Raw genomic sequence first — 20,669 nt, 5'->3', positions numbered from 1 at the left:
ACCGTCTCATAATAAAAAGAGAAGAAAAAAAGAAAAAAAAAGGTAGGTAAATCATAATGACTGTGTCAGGAAGAAAAAAAATCAATTTAATTGGCACTAGATTATACCTTATGTTATAATTAATGCAATTGTCACCCTTTATCATCCACTTTTCTTAAAGTTACCATGTTCTTGCTGTACCAGTATGGAAAGTGGATGGGAACTGTTTTCACTAGTACAGACCATGGCTCAATGGCATACACAGACAGCTGAAAATGTAGAGCTACTCTTGCATTTTCGTCTTAGACTTTTAGTGAGTACGCATTAACGCTCCAGAGCTTTTAACTGGTGTGCAGCAGTGCGCTAGGTCATTTCAGTCCAAAAAAAATCACATCGACTTGTTTAGAACTTTAAGAAGTGGTGAGGCTGAAAAAGGAGGTGCCTCGATTAAAAATAAAGGAACAAAACAAATCATCAGGTATATAGAGAAAGCAATTAGGAGCAGAGAAAACAAAACACAACCAAAGCAATGAATGAAACAGACCAGGAAACCCTGTAACCATGGCATGCTATGGAGAGGGTTCTGGAAGCCAGGCAAGATGACACTTGATTAACAAGAATTTACCCAAGGGTGAGAGAAAGAGAGGGAAAGAAAGACAAAGAGAAAGGGAGAGAAAAAAGCAAGGGAGTCTTCCCTCCAGCCCAAGTATTTCAGACACTATACCCCGCCACCTACTTTAAGCAGCCAAGTCACTTTATTGCAAACAGTCGACTTCTTTATGAGGTGTACTTATGAGATCCTGCTGATTATCATAATATAAGAGTGTTGTGGGGAGGGGAAGGGAAGAGGTTAACATCCATAAGGCACATAACAAGGAGCTGGGGTTTGGACTGTATACGTTATTTACCTTTTTGCTCCACTTCTATTTTAAGCATCGGAAGAAAAATAAAAAAGTGCAAGGAAAAAAGAAAGAAGATTAACATAAATTGACTATTAATCTAAAGATTAAATTAGTAACAGACGCTAAATATAGGGAGAATAAGAACTGCACTATATTGGATAAAGAGAAACAGACAACAGGAAAACCTAGCAGGAGAGAGATTCTACGGTTACACAAGTGAGCATGGATCAATCATTTTAGTAGATTAAGGAGGCAATACAGCTATGTTGACATGTAGTTTCACTTAGTGAACCTGAATAAATAATGAATGACTTTACTAATGCATGCTATACATACTCTTCTTCTTCTCAAAGTACAATGCTATCAAGTTGTTTTTTTAAGTGACACAGTAATTTATCATATATGTGCGAGTGCACATATATATATATGTATTATATTAATGAGGTAATTATAAATCCAAAATGCAGTTTATTAATTATATAGGTTTGTATGTGTGCTTATTAAACCTTCCCCCATCTTTGCCCAAGACATCCCTCTGCTTTTCTTTCTTATAAAGAAAGCAGCTTGCACACTTAAGCTCTCCTTAGACTTTATTTTATTTGTTTTCCTGAATGTTAATCTTGAGAACTTTTGTCACTTCTTAGTCTATAACTGCAAAATCAGACTAGAAGGAATAAGCAAAAACATCTAGAAAAAAGAAGCAAAAGCACAGTAAGCAAGAGGAAAAGAGAAGAAAAAATTAACATTTAGCTCATTCAGATATTCTCCAGCATCATCGATTAAGCCCGAAACAGCAAGCTAGTATGCAACGACAGTCATACTAAGTGTTTAAAACAAATATCCATCCCGCCACCGTACATGGAAAATATAAACCAAACCTGATTAACAAAGTTATATTACTACAGCAATTTTTCCCCACGGAAGTTTCAAGGAACATATTACAGGATGACATATAGCTGAAGTCCAGCTAGTAAATACCTTTCCAGTAATTATTTGCAATAAAATCTATTTCATATACTCAGCAGCCTTTGAAGTATGCTCCCTTAGTTTCATAAAATGACCTGGAAAATGACAGATGTACCAATCTGTGTAACAGTAGCTGCTGATACCAAGGAAGTGTATCAAAACTATTTGCACAGCTATTACATTTCCAGTGTTACGGTATTATCCTGAAGAATATATTTGTATGTTTCATATAAAGTTTTGGATTTTCAGTCTCATTTAACAAAATTACATATGATTATTTTGAAAGAATGGTATTGGCTGAGCTGATCTAGTGTTTCTTCAGGGAACAATTCCAAAACTTTATGGGGGACTAGAGGGGGTTAATATTCTCAAAAAGAGCAGTTGTTTTCCTAGCCTTTGTTCATTTATACGTCTTTAGGTAAAATACTTGTTTTTCTGCAATTTGCAATTCTTGAGTTACCCAAGTAAACTGAAGATGTATTCTAAGGTGAATTCCTGGGTTTCAGAATCAGTGTTAATGACTTTCAGATGATTCTGTCTGTGAACTTTTATGCATGAGTTTATTCCTCGCCAGAAAGCAATATTGATATTGTACCTGCTTAGAATTAGTAATAGGAGAGGGGGAAAAAAGATAAGGATAACTAAAATCATTACTGGCATATCTGCTCTGCGTGCATTGGTGTACAGCTGTACATTTTTCAGGGACAGATGGGCTTATTGAAATAAACAAATGCTGCGAAGTCCAATCAATACAGAGAGAGAATAAAACACTTTACAACTCTTTCTACTGAATTCCTGAGCCCAAAAAAGGTTTAAAATAAAAATGCACAGACGTACAAAATGGTACTTTTGATGTTCTTCTTTATAAAAGGGCTGAATTCTGTTATTCAGTCAAAGTGTCAACATACATTGTGCAGCATAATTGAGAGAAATGTCAAGTACGGTACTCTCAATTTCTTTGTAATTCAATCAATAACACTCTTATTTTGGGACAAAGCAATGCCTATCAAATTTGTCTAGAATTTTAGTTTTATTTGAGATTCAACTGAGTACCTCAATAGGTTTGTTTTTTTTGTCTACACTTGGAGATGCAAAGAAGAAAGCTTTTCATTAAGTACTTTCTTATGAGGGCGATGAATACAGAACCCGGAGAAAGCTCAATCAATATGTATGATCAGCAAGGCAGCTATGTATTTCTGGAGGCCAGCAAGACATAGAGGAGCTCATAAACTGCATTTTGTACCGGGGTGACACCAACTCCAGTGTATTAAGGACTCCCAACTTCTACCACAAAACCTGGTATGATTGCTATTTGTAATCCCTCATGGACTAAAAGGTGCCACAGTGAGACATAGCAAATTTTGCAGTCTTGCAGTAACTGCAGATGAGGTTCAGAAAAAGTAAGAACCATAACTGAACTTTGGTTAGAAGTGTTGTGATCACTAAAACTGTCCCTTCCTAGACCCACAAAAGCCTATCCCACCTTCCTAACAAGTCTCTTATGCTGGGACAGCTGCTATTTGCAAACCTAATGATTCCAGTTATTCTGTACGTTTAGATATGGAGCACTGGAACAAGTAAGGGAGAAAAAAATTAGACTTGATAACCGGAGTTTATCAGGCGTCAAAAAAAGAGACTTGGAAAAATACCAGGATAGGCTTTGTGGGACAGGGAAGAAAGATGGTCAACAATCAAAACGACTACTGAAGCACAATGTGGTTTGAAATCAAACTTCAAAACTTATTTTAGTAACTGGCAACCTTTTTTGATGACTGCTGGTAATGACAGGTGATGCCTCATACAGGTCTGGAATTGGGAATAGTGTCATCACTGTACATGCTGCAGTTGACAAACTCCAAAACTTACAGACTTCGAAAGACAAGAAGTATCCAGAATCCTGAGTTATGATAGACACAGAATTACATAATTCAAAAGGTAGGCCAATGCAATTGACAGTAAACAAAAATAAACATTTTAAAAGTAGAATAGCTACATGTTAGAGTACAGGGTAGGCCGCGCTGTGGCACTATACTTCTGAAAACTGGAAAAGAAAAGATTCCTGTAGATAGCAATACAGAATCGGTAGAACATATCGACACTTCTCTTCCTAAAACAGCATAAAAAATCATGTTTGAACATTATTTGCATTACACTTTTCTCTACGAGCTAGCCTACTGGAACTGGAAACGTAACCTCTTGTCATTTGACTGACCTCACGGTTTGGAATCAGATGCACTGCCCTCTTTCTGAAAATTTGGGAATGAAAATATTGCTAAAGTAAAGGTGATCTTTGTGGAACAAAACTTTGGTTAGATTGGGGTAAGACATCACTCCTCAAAAGTGGCACGAGAAGAACAGTTACCACAAGCCACCGATACTACACACAGGAGGAATGGTACTAGGGATCACTGTATGCAGTAGGCTTCCAATCCTACAAATGGTACAGAAAAAAAAATCAGCAAGCAACCATTTCACAATGACACAGCAGAAATGAAGAAAAAATAGATGATCTGTGTTTGGCCTTTAACAACAGTGAAGGTTCAATGTGGTGAAGCAGTACAGAGTAGTATTTCAGTTTAAGAAGTCTAAATTTTGAAATTGTGCAGGGAACAGTATGGACAGTTTTGACATAGCTTTGCTTATGCCAGAACTCATTTCCCTCCTTTTTGGATATATACTGTCACCACAGTGTTTTTGCATCTCAGACTTGGCCTGTTCCCTGTACCAACAGAAAATGTGACTTTGGTTAAGGATTACTGCAGATCAAGAAATTCACGCTAAATAATAACTTAAGGGAATGATCAGTGCACTGCTCAAATTCCATTGCAAACACAGCTATTTCTCTGTTGAGTTACGGGACGAGGGAGAAGTCACTGCAAAGAACGACCTTACAAGAAAGCAAAACCAGTTAAAAGTGTCGAATCTGCAGAACTTTTATAAACATGCATACATGTCAATGAAAAAACAACATTAATTATTGCAAGGAATTAAGAAGTATGCTTAAAGCTACTGAATTCTGGCATTAGAAAGAATATTGTACAAAACTGCTGAACTAGCTTAACTTCAAATTTTTCTATCCCAGTATGATTTCAGTATTTACTTGTCTTCAGTGAAAAATTCTGTTTTGGCAGCTGATTCAAGGCACAATTCATATTTTCTTTTTACATTAAAAGTGGACGTTTCTTTCTCACTCTTTTCCCCATTGCTTTTATGAAGCAAGTTTGAGTAACTTATTGATGAATTACTCATTCTGAATCTGTGTTCACTTATACTGTGCCCCTGAAGCACAAAGTCCTCTTATGATGTGCCCCAACTGGGGCATTTGCCTCTGAATGTCAGTGTTGGGTTTTGCTGTGCACCCGAAGTCACCACAACAGCAGGTAGCCTTTCAAGTAGATCATGATTAAAACTGAAGTCAATTCCTGCTTTAGAAGTCTGTGAGCCAAGCCAATTTGTCAGCAACTGGTAGCGGGCAAAAGTACAAATTTCTATCTGGCCTATTGAATAGCTAATTTGAGTTTGTTTTCTGGAAAAACAGTAGCCTTAAAAGCCAAACACTTAAGAACACAGACAGACACTTGGCCAGCATCACACCATGGCTTCCTTCCACACTTCGTGAAGCTAATTGGAGGCCCTAGTCTGCAAGTGCTCTGCATGCATAATGGGTCCGTGGGCCATAAACATATGCTTCTTTTCCATGTAACAGCACTCCAGCTTTAATTGTGAGGGCCAGAGGAAGTGAGCGAGAATAAAATGATTATACTTACTGTAAGGAACACATTCATACTGAACTTCTAGATATTTGTATGTTCCAGGACAAGGATCAGGAAACACATCTGACCCAGTAACTACTATACACTGTGTTCGGTTGTTGCACCTGTAATGGGAAAAGCAAGCAAGCTAATTAATTTAAAATTACATTTAATTTGCAAGTTCATACTAAAGTACAATATGCAGTGCTAACTCTCTTCTCACTTGGGCAGCCCAATCCGTAGGACAACAAAGTTAATTAACACTAGATCTGTCAAAGTCCATAAATAAGGCTTCAAGACAATACTTCCGTTCAGGCTTTATACTTTCAAATCTGGAGATCAACGTTATCTAAAATGTCACTTGTTTGCACTGGTAGCGATAGCTGTCCCAAATACATAGTGATTTGATACTACTGTTCAATAAAATCAAAGCAAAATGCAAAGATGATACACAATGAAAAAATGTGTTAATCTGAGTAACGTACAATAACACAAATGAGCAATTCCTCCCATCTTTGGAGACATACATACTGCTGAATGGTTTTACATCTCAGAGAGATTTTTGTTGTGATTCAAGGAAATTATTTTGGTTGGAAGAGTTATTGTAGACAAAGAGCATTAGCATTTCCATTTTAACTATTTTAGGAGCAATTGGTGGACTCTAAGCTTCCTCTGTTAGGTTACAGAAAGAGGTAAAGAATGACCGTCTGAGGAAATAAGAAAAACAGTTAAAAAGAAGAACTGCAAGAAAATTAATTAAAATGTATTTCAGAGGAGACTAAATACTGAAACATATATATGATTTGCTTAACAATAGAAGCCAATGCATTTTGATACAAAGAAGAACTTTATTACAATGCCTCTAACCACAAGGGTCTACTGAATTTAATGGGGTTTTAAGTTTTTTTTAATAATAATAATAATTAAGAGATATTAGACTACTATTCATTTCTCCAGCAAAAAAAAAAACAAAAAAAAACCCAAACAACTTACAGTAGCTTGTAAGTTAAAAGTGGAAAAACAATCACCTAACCCTGAATAGATGGTCAAAACGTAATACAGAAAAAAGTCAGAAGAAGTGGAAGAAAAAAAAGAGAAGATGGGGGAGTCTGGTGACTAAAAGAAAAAAGAGCTTGGCTGATCTTCTCAGGGGTTAGTTTTGTTTGTCAGCAAACTGAATAACAGAAGTCTGAACTTAAGTAATAGCCTAGCCTTTGACTCCAGCTGTACATCAACTTCTCTATTGCCCTACCACTTCCCACACTCCCTGAATACCACATCCCAAGCTAAAATAATCTCTCTTGTATCAATGGCTTTCCACAGCTGTACATTGCCAACAGGTATAAGAATGATTCACGCTACCTCATAAAAGGTAGAGCAAGCACATTTGAAGAACTCTGATATAAATCACTTTCCTTTTTATATACTAATCAAACTAGCACAGAGCTGGTCAGGACATGCTGTGCCTTTTGCTGAGTAAACTCGGGAACAACAACTCTTCTGACTTTATCAGCTAATTTCTTTTCTTTTTCCTTTTTTCTTTTTTTTTTTTTTAAGCTACTTATTTCTAGCCTCATAAGGCTCATAATTGCGGAACTAATTGGAAATAGCCAGGGATTTCTGTATACACGCACAACTGTGGGTACAGATAGATGGTGAGGAATTCACCTGTCACCTCTCTGCTGCTCGCGGCAGTGACTTTCCAGAGAGCACAGGCAGGTCTCCTGTACAGCTATCGCACAGGTAATGCTGCACCACTCCCAAGAGCACTACTATTCAGTGCAACACCTTGCACAGTGTACTAGAGAGTCTGGAATGAGTATGACCTATCCAACGGCTTTCAGACCCATGCTGGAGTGATGAAATGTGCACCCGACTTCCAGCAAAAATCACTGTACCGAATCTGTAATACTGAAAATGTACAATACAGCCACTTTTTTGTACTCACACGAAGGTCAAAGGGCTACTCTCGTGTGTGTCGTGTAGGAGGAGGCTGTAGAAGCAGGAGAAGGCAATATGGCCCAAAACCTCACAGGCCTCTCTATTCTAACCCCTGTACGGTGTTTTTTATGCCCCATACCTCAGGCCAGACTAACCAGCATGAGAAACCTTGGATGTAAGATTCTGTTAATTGATTTCTTTAAATTTCTTTCTGTTTCTTTAGTGAAAACCTTATGCTGAAGCCAAAATCATTCCTATGAAAAGACTTTGTGTAGTGCATCATTCAGTATAATGGTTTCCACAGCTTTGAGTTGTATGAAAATTTCATTTTACACTTGAATGAGCAGCAATTAAGAGAGAAATATTGATTTGTAACAAAATAAAATGGATGCATATTGGGAGAAACTGCTTGAGAATGAAACTGATAAAGGTCATACTTAGCTGTGGGAAAAAAAAGTTCTACTAGCAGTATTTGTAAATCTTATGAAAAAGATGGACTCTTGTTTCCCTAAGAAAAGTTGTTTTCCTTCTGTTTCATTTTCCCCCAGTGAAAGACTCATAATTTTGCCATCAGTCAGGAAACTGAGAAGAACTTCACGCTAGCTTGTATTGAAAGGATGCACAATACTAATTCAGAAGAAAATGCAGTATTTTTTTCTTTGTACAGTAAGTGCCAGTATCAAACTTAAGGCATTGAGTGGTGTTTACAGGAAGTTGTTGACCTTCTAAAAATTTTTGACTATTGCTTCATGCAACATTTCACCTGCTGTGTATATGGTCACCTTTTGCTCAGCTTTGGCTAAAATGAAGGAGACCCCAGACATCCCTCTGCATTCCAAAACAATGAGCTATGCCCACCGCTGCAGTACACAGTCGTGCTACAAAGCACACCACCACCTCCCCAAAAAGTGCAATTACTTGGCTAACTAAATGAATAGAAGGATTTGTCTTTAAGTTTTTTACACTCAAATCACTGGTTTTGCTGAACTGCTGGTTGCATTTTATAAAAGCTGAATAATTTTCCTATAAGGTTCTGAGTTTCATGCACTTCTAAGAGTCCAAATTAAAGACACTTGATTAAGATATTCACATTTTAAGATGTTGACATTCAGGTAACTATTTGTTGCATAGTTAGTGGTCATATTTCAATTCCAGTGAAACCTTCAAAAAGAACCCTACAGCATCTACAGCAGCTGTCAATCCCAATTCAAGGGTTATAGAGAAGAGATGAAGAGGAAGTGGACTTTATAGAGGTAGTTCTGAGACAAATATTTCAGGGAATTTACACTACTGGGATTTGTTCTCTGGATAAATTAAGGTCTTCTGTCTGCTGCATTGTTTTTTTCCCCTGTAAACCCAAGGATACTAACTTCTCTGTTAGTTATTGGCCTACAGTTCTGGTGCTGCCTGCAAAGACCATTTTACAAACTGATAAAGCTTTCAGTTGAGCTTCTTTAAGACAAGAAGCACTGAATTCTGTTGTATATTGGACAAAAAATACTCCACTCTCCATAAAATAGCACTGAACAGCAGATTACCCTACATGGATACAGATTATCAAAGCTAACACATCACTGCCATAGCAGAGCTTCATGATTTTGAGAAACCTTTATACTTAGAAACACTATGCCCAATGAAAAGGATATTATACTGTTACAGCCTTCAACTCAACCCTGTGACCCATTTTAACTCCTTTTTGTAACGGGTAAGCTCTTTCTGTGTGGCAACTTCAAGGGATTCTCCAAAACAAGACTGTAGAAATAAAGTAGAAATAAAGTTCCTGGTGATTTGCAAAATTGGCCTAGACACCACCAGGGAAAAAAACCCCACCCAAACCTCAGAAAACTTAACTGGCAAATAACTTGAAGTCCCTCAGTCATTTTAACCAACACTATTTTTTTCTACACGATATACTGTTAGTTCAGTCCTTCTATTCAAACTCTTTTAGAATTGTTCTAGTGCAGGCATGATACAAACCAGCTCTAATTCTGCGAATTTAAGAAGTCAAATCACAAATACTTCAGTCTTTCAGTGTCTGTAATCCAGTGTTTAAGTTTTCTGTAGGTTTTAAGTACCATCTAAGTGTTCTGTAATCTACTTAAATGCATACTTCCCTAGCATATGGTAAAATATGCAAATTCAATTTGTGTACTATCTAAAAATTCATATAATCTCACACCAAGAAATGTCATCACGTCGAAGACAGTCACAATATTCACAAAGATTTATGATACAATGACTTTGTCATTTACAAGGAAATGAAGCAGATCTGCAAAGAACTCTATACAAAGTCAGTACCAGTTGATTTAGGAAAGGTAACATATGAACTAAATTTGAAACCCTAGTTAGGAAAAGACTAACTGTAGCACTGAAGGAATGATAATTCAGGTTCCCGGGCTAGCAGGAGTTTTGCAAGAGGAAACGTAGCAAGTATCACTATTCTCATGAATGCAAGGAGCAACTGTGTACTCTAACACTCATTTCTTCAGTATTTCAGTATGAATGAAGAAAGGTTACATTTTCATAATGCAGATGCATCACTTAGAGTAATCTAAAAATCAAATGGAGTGTTTAATTAACAGTTACAGTACAATGTCTGAACTCCTTTCACCTCAGGAAGAAGACTGTGCAAATGAGGAATGGCCCTTTCACATTTCAGATGAATACAGAAAAAAAGGAAAGTTAAAGCAGTTCCAGCAGGGCTGTTATCAAGTATCTTCTGCTCAGGATGTAGCCATGTCCCTGCTGCATCCATCCCCTTCTGTGCTCAGCTTTAAGGACAGCTGTACTTTCCATGATAATTTGTTTGCTTTTCAACTCTAATCTTGACTTGTACAATTCCCAACAAATTGCTTTTGCTCTTTTTTTATTATCTTATGCTCATTATTGCACTTTTCCACGTGCACTGTATGGATATGAGATTCCATGTGCAATCTATTGTGTGAGGTGTTTTAATCAATAATCTTGTTCTGCTGATTAAGCAGGGGCTTCTGTTTTGGCAAGATAACATTAGCTTCTCCTGTCATGCTCCAAAAGCTATTGGGAATCTTCAGCAGATCATTAGATATGCTACAATAAAGCTTTGGTACATTCTCTTTTCTTTCTTAAATTACTTCTTCACTGTCCTATCATTCGCCGTCACCGCTGGCACTGCATTATTATTACAGCTCCCCTGAAACTTGCACTAGAGCTATGTCTCCAGGCCATAGGATGCCATTTTCAATTGAAACTTCTGCTTGAAAATATAAATTAAGGAAATTTCATTATCTCCTGCCAAGGGCCATTATTCACTACTGTTCTAAGGAAGATTAAAAATGCAGAATCTATGGACTTGAACAAATACTCCAGCATTAAAATGAAAAACATAGTGTATCATTACTGGACCACAAAGTGAAGTACTGGAATCCAAGAAACAGGTTCCGGAAAGATGTTAGCATTACATGGATCAAACCAATTGACTGAGGGAAGAGGTCATCTTTATGGGTAAAGTCACATCAGTCACATAAAGATACATACAGTTCCTTTCCAAGTGGTTCTTGCAGTTTGCAAAATTAAGGTATGTAGGAAATAATGTCCACATTACAATTTATCCTTCAAATGCTTTTGTTTTGCATACATAACTTTAACAAAGATAGTAACATAAAAGGAACACCATGGTATTTTGAAAAGGATATGGGTTAATGTCTAGCCAGAAATGGGCTATCAAAATAATTTTGGGTATTCCTAATGCTGCATTTCTGTGAATGCAGTGTTTCATTCAATAAGGTAAAACTGGCAAACACAGAAAACAGTCATGTGTACTTCACTTTAGACAGGGAAAAAAAAGATACAGTATAAAGCCATGTTTAATACATAAAATTATTTTTTAATAAATTTGTCAATACATTAAAAATATCTGTCTTGGTATGTTCTGAAACTTTTAAGTCAGATCTGACAATATTTCTCTTTCAGCATATTGATTAAATACTTAAAAGCTAGCATGATGACATGTTCCTGAATATTGCCTGCAGCAACCTGCTTAAACAGCACTTGAAGCACGTAAACTCTGAGTTGTAGCACCACATAGTCCATATGGTCTTCTTGTTCCTTGTTCACCCTGGGTGAGCTGCAGTCTGAGTAAAAGAGACAGGAATCTGGGATGACTACACTTCACGTATTGACTTTTTAACAACAGCGTATTTTAAATGGAAAAATTCTTGAACCTCTTTACCCAGAGTAAATGGCTGTCTTCACATATGTTTTCCTAATGGTCTACAACTGCCACGTGAGATGTGCTTCTGCTTTTGTATGCATATTCACTAGACCTCCACTCCTGTTATTGAACTCAAAGTTACATGCGTATGAAGGTGTCAGATATTACTTAAATGCTATGTTTTATTAATTTGGTCTTAGAAAGCATGTACAAAACTTACATATAAAATAGCCAGAGAGCAGTGATTTTATTTTAGGGGTGTATAGATACACTCATATGCACACACACATACCACAGTTGATAGAATTATTTAAAGCAATGTATTTAAATTCTGAGTTTCAAATTCACCTCACAAGAAATACATTAGTACATACTGAAATCTAGTAAGTTAGCAAACTGGGGCTAACCAAAGCCTAAAAAAAGACCTGCTAAAAAACCCCAGCCTTGCTATAAAGCCCTGATTTGAAGCAGCATTGGCCAACCATCACTGCAGCATCCACAGCGCTCCAGCAACTGCAACAGCCGCAGCACAAGCCTACCCATGCGGGAAGAGTGAGCGCACACATCCCTGCAGAGCCACACTTCCTTGAAGACAGACATACAATCCTGCAACTGGCTTCTTGAAAATCCTGGATGACACACTGGCAATTTTGCTTATTCACATGTAAGATTTTCTAAAAATTATTTTCAAGTTAAAATCCCTAAAAGTATTATGGGCGAATGAGCAAGCAAAAAGAAAATAGCACCAATTTTACCTAGCTCAAAGGGAAAACAGATTTAGTGTGCTCTGATGGTAGTTTTCATAACCTAAGGAAAAAATGGGAGATACGTGAGCACATATGAAAGCAGAATTTGGCCATAAGAACTGTGTGTGGATATTGGAGATCTTACTGTGACCGCTAAAGCAGTAAGGCACGCTAGAAATTGGTTTGAAAGTTCACAACGCAGCCTTGGGATTTTCTATGCACTTGGCAACGTGACCGCTAGAGCAATAAACCTGGTGGCTTTGGATGAAAAATACATGGTGGGAAGAAACCTGAGAAAATTGTTTCTATTTTCTTTTTAAATGTAATATTGATGATTTGTTGAATCTTCCTAATTACTGAGTAAACATGACATAAGGAAGCTAAGTAGTGTATAATTAATACTGTAGAAGAAGGTGCACCATAGCATTGTTTCCGTTTGCCCAATAAATATGCAATAATATTTAATTGTGTGTTTTTTATACAATGTAATCTTGTTGGAGTCTAAGGGTACGCATTAAGGATGAAAACTCCAAATACACAATAAAACACAAAGGAAAATACACAGCTACCACAGGCCCTTTCTTAGGATTACCCAGTCTGATTCACTATGAATGAATGTGTACCAGACTTGTATGGAAAAGTAATTTAACAGAGTATTTCTTGCTTTCGACCTCTTCTTACAATTTTAATACATTTAGTTATGACCCATTGCCTTTTAGTATTCATGTTCTCTAAGTTCAAAGCAGTCATTGTTAAAAAGACGAATCTTCTCACTTACTCACATCTAAGCTATCGGAGATGTTTCTTTCTTGTTAAAATTCATCCTTGTTCCAGTACTTTATTTATTGGTGTAAATGCTATTATTATGCAGTTATTATTAACCTCAAACTGAAGCATGAGATAAAACAGGGAGGGGAAAAAAGAAGAAAAAGGAAATGTAGATTCCAGTAGGATACATAACACCTGCCTTCTCTCAGTAATTTTTTAAGTGCTTTTATAATCCCATCTTTCCATCCTCACTACTTTCTTTCACTTACCTTTCACATATATGAAAGGCCTACTAGAACCACCAGAGCCTTTGAGGACATGGCTGTAAAGCAAGGACAGGAAAACTAGATATCAAAAGATGCAATGAGGTGTGCAAAGTGGGACAATCTCCTGGTGAGGTTTGCGTAGGTGCAAAGCCAAACCTTCTAAGAGCACGAAACAGAAGAGACCTGCTTTTTAGAGAAAATGTTTCTAATGCAAGCCTGCCTGAGGAAGAAGAAATGGAAATAAAGTAATATTCATCAACTTGTCATTATTTATGTGTGTGTGTGTGTGTGTGTGTGTTATTTGCAAGCAAAATGCAGCATGGGATTACAGGCAGTGTATGTCTTAGTATATACCAACTAAGCCAAGCAGATCCGCACTGCTGAAAAGTAATCAGTTCAAAAGATCCAATTAAACGTTTCACCATTTAGACAAAATAAATAGCCTGCAGCTATGCGTATTTACTAATGAAAACTTCAGTAGAGCAGCATTGTAACATCTGAGCAATTTATACAGATTATTCACACCGAATGAGCGCAAGTGCAGCATCACACCTTGTGGGCTGAGCAGGTTTCAGGGGAGAAGTGTAGGGTTGGGTAATAATATCAAAGCTTTATGAAGGGGCACTTATTTCTGAGGCGCAGCGCTAGAGCAGAGCGTATAGAAAATCCAAGTGAAAATCCTGAAGCACAGCGTCTGATCCTTAGGCATAATGCTGCAACAGACTTGCAGAAGAAGAGACTCCCAGGTAGAGAGCATAGGATAAGAGTAAAAACCCTTTAAAACTCTTTTTGCAGCACTGTCAATCTTTTTTATCCATGGCTTGGCGTGCAGCATATTCATAATGTAGTTAAAAGTTATGTAACTTAAGACAGCTTCTGAGTCATCATTAAATGACTAAGTTGAAGAATTACAATATTGAAAACATGTAGCTTTACCCTTCATGTTAATTTGCACAGATCTTAAATTTATTTTAAAAAATCACCCACTTTAATTACTAAAATAAGGTATTTCAAATGACAGGTGTGATTTGTTACTGCAATTTCTGAAATGTAGAAGCCTTGGTACACTTTTAATGTTCATGCTTCGACTGGACCTCCAGGTCAGTTCAATGCAAATTCTGCTTGACTCACTATGGGTCTCCTGAGTTTAACACAGCTCTTCTGTTTCCAGAAATGCATATTCAACATAAATGTATCTTAGCTCTAACAGGAAAGTAAGACTTACTAATTTACAGAATTGGCCACTGAGGCAAAATGATTTCATAAGGTCCTTTGGTCTCCCTCTACAATGGACAGGATGAGGATATTTTCAAATGGGGGATGTGGTGGCGGCGGCAACCCTAACTGAACTTTAACACATGCATTCCCCTCAAATAATTAAAAATATTATAGCCTGTATCAATTAGGAGCAATTATTTATGAAAATGTTCACCTATTGCAGTCTGCGTATAGAAAAACGATCACATTTTTAACAAGGGAAATGGGAAATCGCTATGGGATGCCCTACCTAGATTAAATTAGCAAGAAACTTGTTATCAGACTATATAAAAGATACACCATAATAAGACGTGACCTTGCAGAACCTTGGAGCCAATCTGTGATTTTTTCCCCCTGTAACCCTTCCTAATTATCTGCAAAGTTACAGACCCTTTTGTGGCAGGTTATTTTTCTGTGAATAGTGAGGGGTTTTGGGCTTTTAAATATTTAATTAGTCTTCTGATATGAGAATTGTTGCACATGCCAACTGCTTCGATTTTCAAACTGTGTTCATCCTAATTATGTTCAAATTTAGATTGGTCATCCCAAACCTCTCACTCTTGTAATTATTTACTCCTTAAAGATCATTCAGCAGAGAAATATTTTTCACCCTTATGGCTCTTTCTTTCCACAAATGGCTTTTCTGGTCCGTTAATTACCCACTCAGAGGATTAGAGTTTGTAATAATGCAAGAGATCCTGCATGTAAGATGAGTTTTACAGGGTGAATAAGAATAAATTGTTTTTTGTAAACTTGCCTCAGGGAATATCCCCTTTTTGGGTTATAATTTTCATCATCACAGACCATGTGCCCACCGCTGCCTATCTACCAATTCCACAGGGCTACGGAGTGACTCATTTCTACGGCTCAACAGAACTCAAAGCAAAATGCTGAGCAAGAGGCCAAAAGACAACTTGGTTATTTTATGAGATTTACAGAAGTGCAATCTGCTAGCGAGATGGTATGGTCCTTTTTCTCATAATTTGTAATGCTGATTTCATGGCTTTAAAGTTACATATATTTAACTGATAACTAATAATAAAATTACAACTTTTCTTATCTCATCTGCTGATTTTTTCAGAAGTGCTGTCCCTTAGTAGGTCTTTAATCAAATCTGTAACAGTGGTGTCATTTCCTATTAAAATGTGTCTGAGAGTCCTCACTACAAGTACTTTCTTTTCTTCTGAGAGCAATGCCTGTCACAAAAGCACTGTTATTCATTACCCACAGTGATGTCTGGATCTAATTATCATCTGGAAAGCTTGCAGGGCTTCCAGGTACAGGACTTCCCCTGCAAAAGTATCCTTCTGCTCTAACTTGGAAAGCACAATCCCACTTTTTTGAGATTTGAAGTTGAAGGATTAAGTTACTGATTTGAGCCGGGCACTCTATGATTCCTGGACCTTCCAGTTTTAAGCCCAACAAAATTTAGGGGGATGCTTTCATTTGCTTGTTTTTACATCTGCAAAAATCCTGTGTATTCTGCCGTTAGTTTTTACGCAAGTCAAGTAGATTCACCTCTGTAAAAAACACATCAGAAAATTCACTGGCTTGACTCCATCAATGCACAGATAATCTTTAATTGCGTCAAAAACATTAATGATCTAATCCTTTTATCAAACTGCCTACCACTGAAGGGGTCTCATGTGCCTGCACAATTAAAAACCCCATGTTAGCCATACATAATACTGTATTACATTTGATGCAAATCCTTTTACTATTGAAATAAGCACTGGGCTGACAGCAGGAAGTTGCTGATAAGAAAGCAACAAGGCATTGCTGATGGCGTTCATGATAACTGAGCACTAACTCATATGTGTTCTGTCTACAGCACATTACCCAAAGTGCTCCTGTTTTAAATGTGACTCCAGGAGGTGTTCTTCTGCTGTACCTCTGTCTCAAAGGCAGCAAAATTATCTAAGAAAGCTAAATACACAAAGTAAATGATGTTTTTCATACCCACCAGTGATGCTGGCACTAGAATAACATACTGAAGGCAGTATCAGTGCTACTACATCCTAGATGAGAAAACACCTAGAGCTTCATGAGTGTAGTAGTACAGTTGAGTTCAATGCTGTTAAAAAACTCAGTAAACAGGGAAAGATTATGGGTTCAGAACTGCCACGTTATTGTTACACTTACAACTCAGCCTAAATTAATGTATTAGAGGAAAAGGAGCACAAATTCTGAGTTATGGTGAAACAACAATTTTACAGTGCTGGAAAAATGTGTGTATTAAACTAGTTCCAAAACTGCTCCTTCATCATATAGATATATATCACAAGAAGCAAGGTATCTGAGAAGCAATGAACAGTAAGGTTAAAGATCACAGATTACTCCTAAGAAAGGCATATAGGTGCCTTTGCACATTTAACGGCAAAATACATATCTTGCCAGATGAAACGTTATACAGCTCGGTGTCATTAACAAGTAGTAAGACTTCTTCCTCTAAGGTGTTCGGACAGCGGTCAGGGCAGCTTTCTCAATGAAATGATTCTGCTGCCTAATTTCTTTTTCTTTTTCCGTTTTGCGTGTGTACGTGTTTGTGTGCATGTGTGTTAGAAGAAACTGAAATTCAAAGGTTGCAATAGCTACCATATTATAGTGAAAACCTGGAAAAAAAATTACGGCTTTCAATAGTAAATTTGTAGTAAAGATTCCACACTGCAACTGTATCATAAAGCAGGTTTGACAGGGAAAAATTCTATGTGATAAGAACCTTTCCTCTTCACTGATGTGTCTACAGCAGGCTAAAAATACACTGAATACTGAGTATTTGGTCTATGTAACACTCTTAAGACTGCATTAACTTCATTGCAGTAACTTGTTTTATAGGCTCAGTTCATCATGACCTATAAAATGTTAGGCTGAAGTGCTTTAAATATCTGCTAACACCATGTGCAAGCCTGGGAGTACAAGGCACTGTGCTGTGAAGCGGCAAAGACAGTACTCTTCTGAGAAAGTAGCATGCACTCTTATGTCACTGATATAAACAGGGTAAGCACGCTAAATAATGTATGAAACAGGCAGCCAATCTTTACATAAAACAGGAATTCTAGTTGAATTCTTTGCTTGATTTTATTTTACCAGTACAACGCTAGTTTTTAAGACTGCTTCTTAAAAAACACAGAAGTTGACTATCACACTAAATTAAAGAACATACGTAAAAACTCCTTTCATTCACAGTTATTATATGAAAGAAAAAAATTAAGACCTCTTTCATTTGTGGCCATAACATTTTTTGCTAATTATTGTTCTGCAATATGTAGAAAATAAAATGCAAAGAAGGGAATTGCAAAGAGGGAAATTATCTATGTCTTTCAGTAATCGTGGCCCATTTATTAAGCAATTAGATTGCAATTTTATTATTAGAGAGAAAAAAAATGAAATGCTGTAAAATACTGTTATTGCTTGTGTCTTTGATCCTTAAACTTTTTCATTTCAGCAACCTCATTAATGTCAAAATGCCATGAATATGGCCACCCCTTTTTAAACTGGGCACAGGCAGAATCTATGGGATTCAATAAAGAAGTGTTTTCTTATTGAATTCAACTAAAAAGCTTAATTGAGCCGCAAAGGTCAGAAGGTTCTTTTTATTATAAGTAGGAGATTATTTGTTCTGTGGCAGAAGGAAATTTCCAGAATATGAGATGTGCTCATTTCTATACTACTCTGTAGCTACTTTTTAATTTTTAAACCCATGTTACTCTTCTATTCCTTTCCCCTGAATTAAACAGCTTCACTGTAATAATCTTTAAATTCTATTTCTTTTGTGTTACTAATGAAAACTTCTCACTTTCATCGCTACTGCTGACTTTATAACACTAAAAAGTACTCATAATTTACTTAGATATATTTAATTCATATTAATCTGTCCTAATTTATGATCTATACCCTGCTCTGCCCATCTTCATGTACCTTTTCCATGTAACTTCTGTTTACTAAGTGATATTCAACGGATTTCCTATAGTGCAATGAACCTTAACAGGCAGCTTTTAATTGCCTCACATAGGAAACCACATCACTTAATACCACAGCAACAGTATAAAATAAAACTATTGCTTCTTAGACTCTAGAGCAATTAGACCTCTCGGCTATTTGGCTAACTCTGCTTCATGATACCCAGTGCAGTTAATTATATTTTTTGATGTTAATAGTCTCTGTCAGTTTCAAGCATAACTCCTCTTTGATGAATATTTAAATTATATTTGAATAAAAAAATAATCTTGGTTACATTTCATATTCAGCAGTCATCACAGCTTAATAAAGGTCTCCTCAGCAAGGGTTGAGATAAATGGCTATATGAACACATGTATAAAGTCCTAAATCAACTTATCAGATAATGTAGCTGTTTTGGCCAAGTATTATAGAGGATATATTGGGGTAGGAGGAATTAACAGGCTTCAGTTATTACAGTATTACTCTATACGAACTAAATTTGGCACAGCAATATATAAGTAAATCAGAATTTTTTAATAATAAAGTTCTGAGTGCAACTATATTTGAAAACTATATAAAATTCATACAAATTCATCAGAGAGAACACAAAATTCAGCTGAAAGGTGCTGAAGGTTAAGCAGTGCTGTCTCAGTCAAGTTCTCAGAAACATTAGTAAAATACCAAGAGAGGTAACTACATACCCAAAACATATAGTACATGATTAATTGTAGGCTAAACAGCATGCATACCTAGTACAGCTGATTTCAGAAATCAGAAAAAAACCCCAAGAAAATCACAGGCTGAAGCATGTATTTTATATGATGCTCAAATATATAAGAAACAGCTTATAATAGTTTAAAAAATTATGTACACATGTATAGTTATTTATATTTTTCTTCACCCATGAACAGCAAGCAAAGACTGATGAATATGTATATACTATCCTGCCAGGTAAGATATACACTGACTTAAGAAGAATTTGATGGTGGTTTTGCCAATGATAAAGAAAACTACTTAAATATAAGATATGAAAACACTAAATAAAATATCAAGCTACGCCCTGGTAAAATAATTAATCCAATCTTTTTTGAAGTAAACTAAATCTAAATTTTAAATGTCATTAGTTGGTATCAATGGTCCTTTTGTTGTTTCCTTTGTAGCCTGTCCAATGCCACGACTACAGCAATGCGCACGTGCATGCTATGTGCTTGCACATGTGTAAAGTAATTTCTTCTGCAGAAAATAATACAACACACTGCAGAAAGATGATCAAGTACCACTGACAGCTATTTCACCTTACCTGACTGCTCAGAACCTCGTAATATGAGGATTTGTATTTAATTTACTAAGTAATGTCACGATGGGACAACCCCATTAATAAACCCCCCTGTTTTTAATGAGTAAACTAGACCTACTACATTCATATTAAGAATTAATGATACTGAAATACTGAAAATGCACAATGCCAGATAAGGTTCTTCTCAGTCATGGGTATTACTGTTTTTTCCTGTAATAAAGCCAAGGACTACAGTATGCTTCATGAATATTCTAGGCTCTGTGATTATGCCTCGTTCATGAAAATAGGCTACATGTATTTCTGCTTTTTTCTTTACATTTGAGTCATAACTAAATCTTGTGACTAACACATAGAAAACAAAACAAAACAGAACGAAAATCAATCGGGTCATGGCCCAGTATTGTGAAAAGCTTAGTTTAAAAATAAAGAGCATTTTAAGCTTCTGCTACATCAAAATACTCACAGGGATGACTGCCGTACTAAGACCTATGTCTGTTTCAGATGAGTAGAAGCCTTCATTTTCAATAGATGCTTAAAAACCCCAGGTATCTAATGTTGATAATCTTGTACGGTAAATGTTTTGTGAAGGAGTTGTCAGCAAGCTGAAACAGAAACCGCTGGCACACCAAAGCGAAAGAAGGACCTCGTACTACTGATCAGCATC

General features: G+C 36.5%; 1 protein-coding gene across 21 annotated transcripts in view; it reads right to left on the bottom strand.

Moving 5' to 3' along the window:
• ADGRL2 (adhesion G protein-coupled receptor L2) overlaps positions 1-20,669 on the bottom strand; it is a 393,922-nt gene that overhangs the window by 45,282 nt on the left and 327,971 nt on the right. For all 21 annotated transcript variants that reach the window (XM_049808145.1, XM_049808146.1, XM_049808162.1 and 18 more), the window contains one exon: positions 5,615-5,724. In XM_049808145.1, coding sequence (XP_049664102.1) covers positions 5,615-5,724 — 110 coding nt within the window. The remainder of the gene's footprint in view (positions 1-5,614; positions 5,725-20,669) is intronic.

This window comes from Accipiter gentilis, chromosome 8 (assembly GCF_929443795.1).
Source record: "Accipiter gentilis chromosome 8, bAccGen1.1, whole genome shotgun sequence".
Classification (NCBI taxonomy): Eukaryota; Metazoa; Chordata; class Aves; order Accipitriformes; family Accipitridae; genus Astur; species Astur gentilis.
The sequence above is the reverse complement of the archived record's forward strand: the minus strand, read 5'-3'. Positions and strand labels throughout refer to the sequence as shown.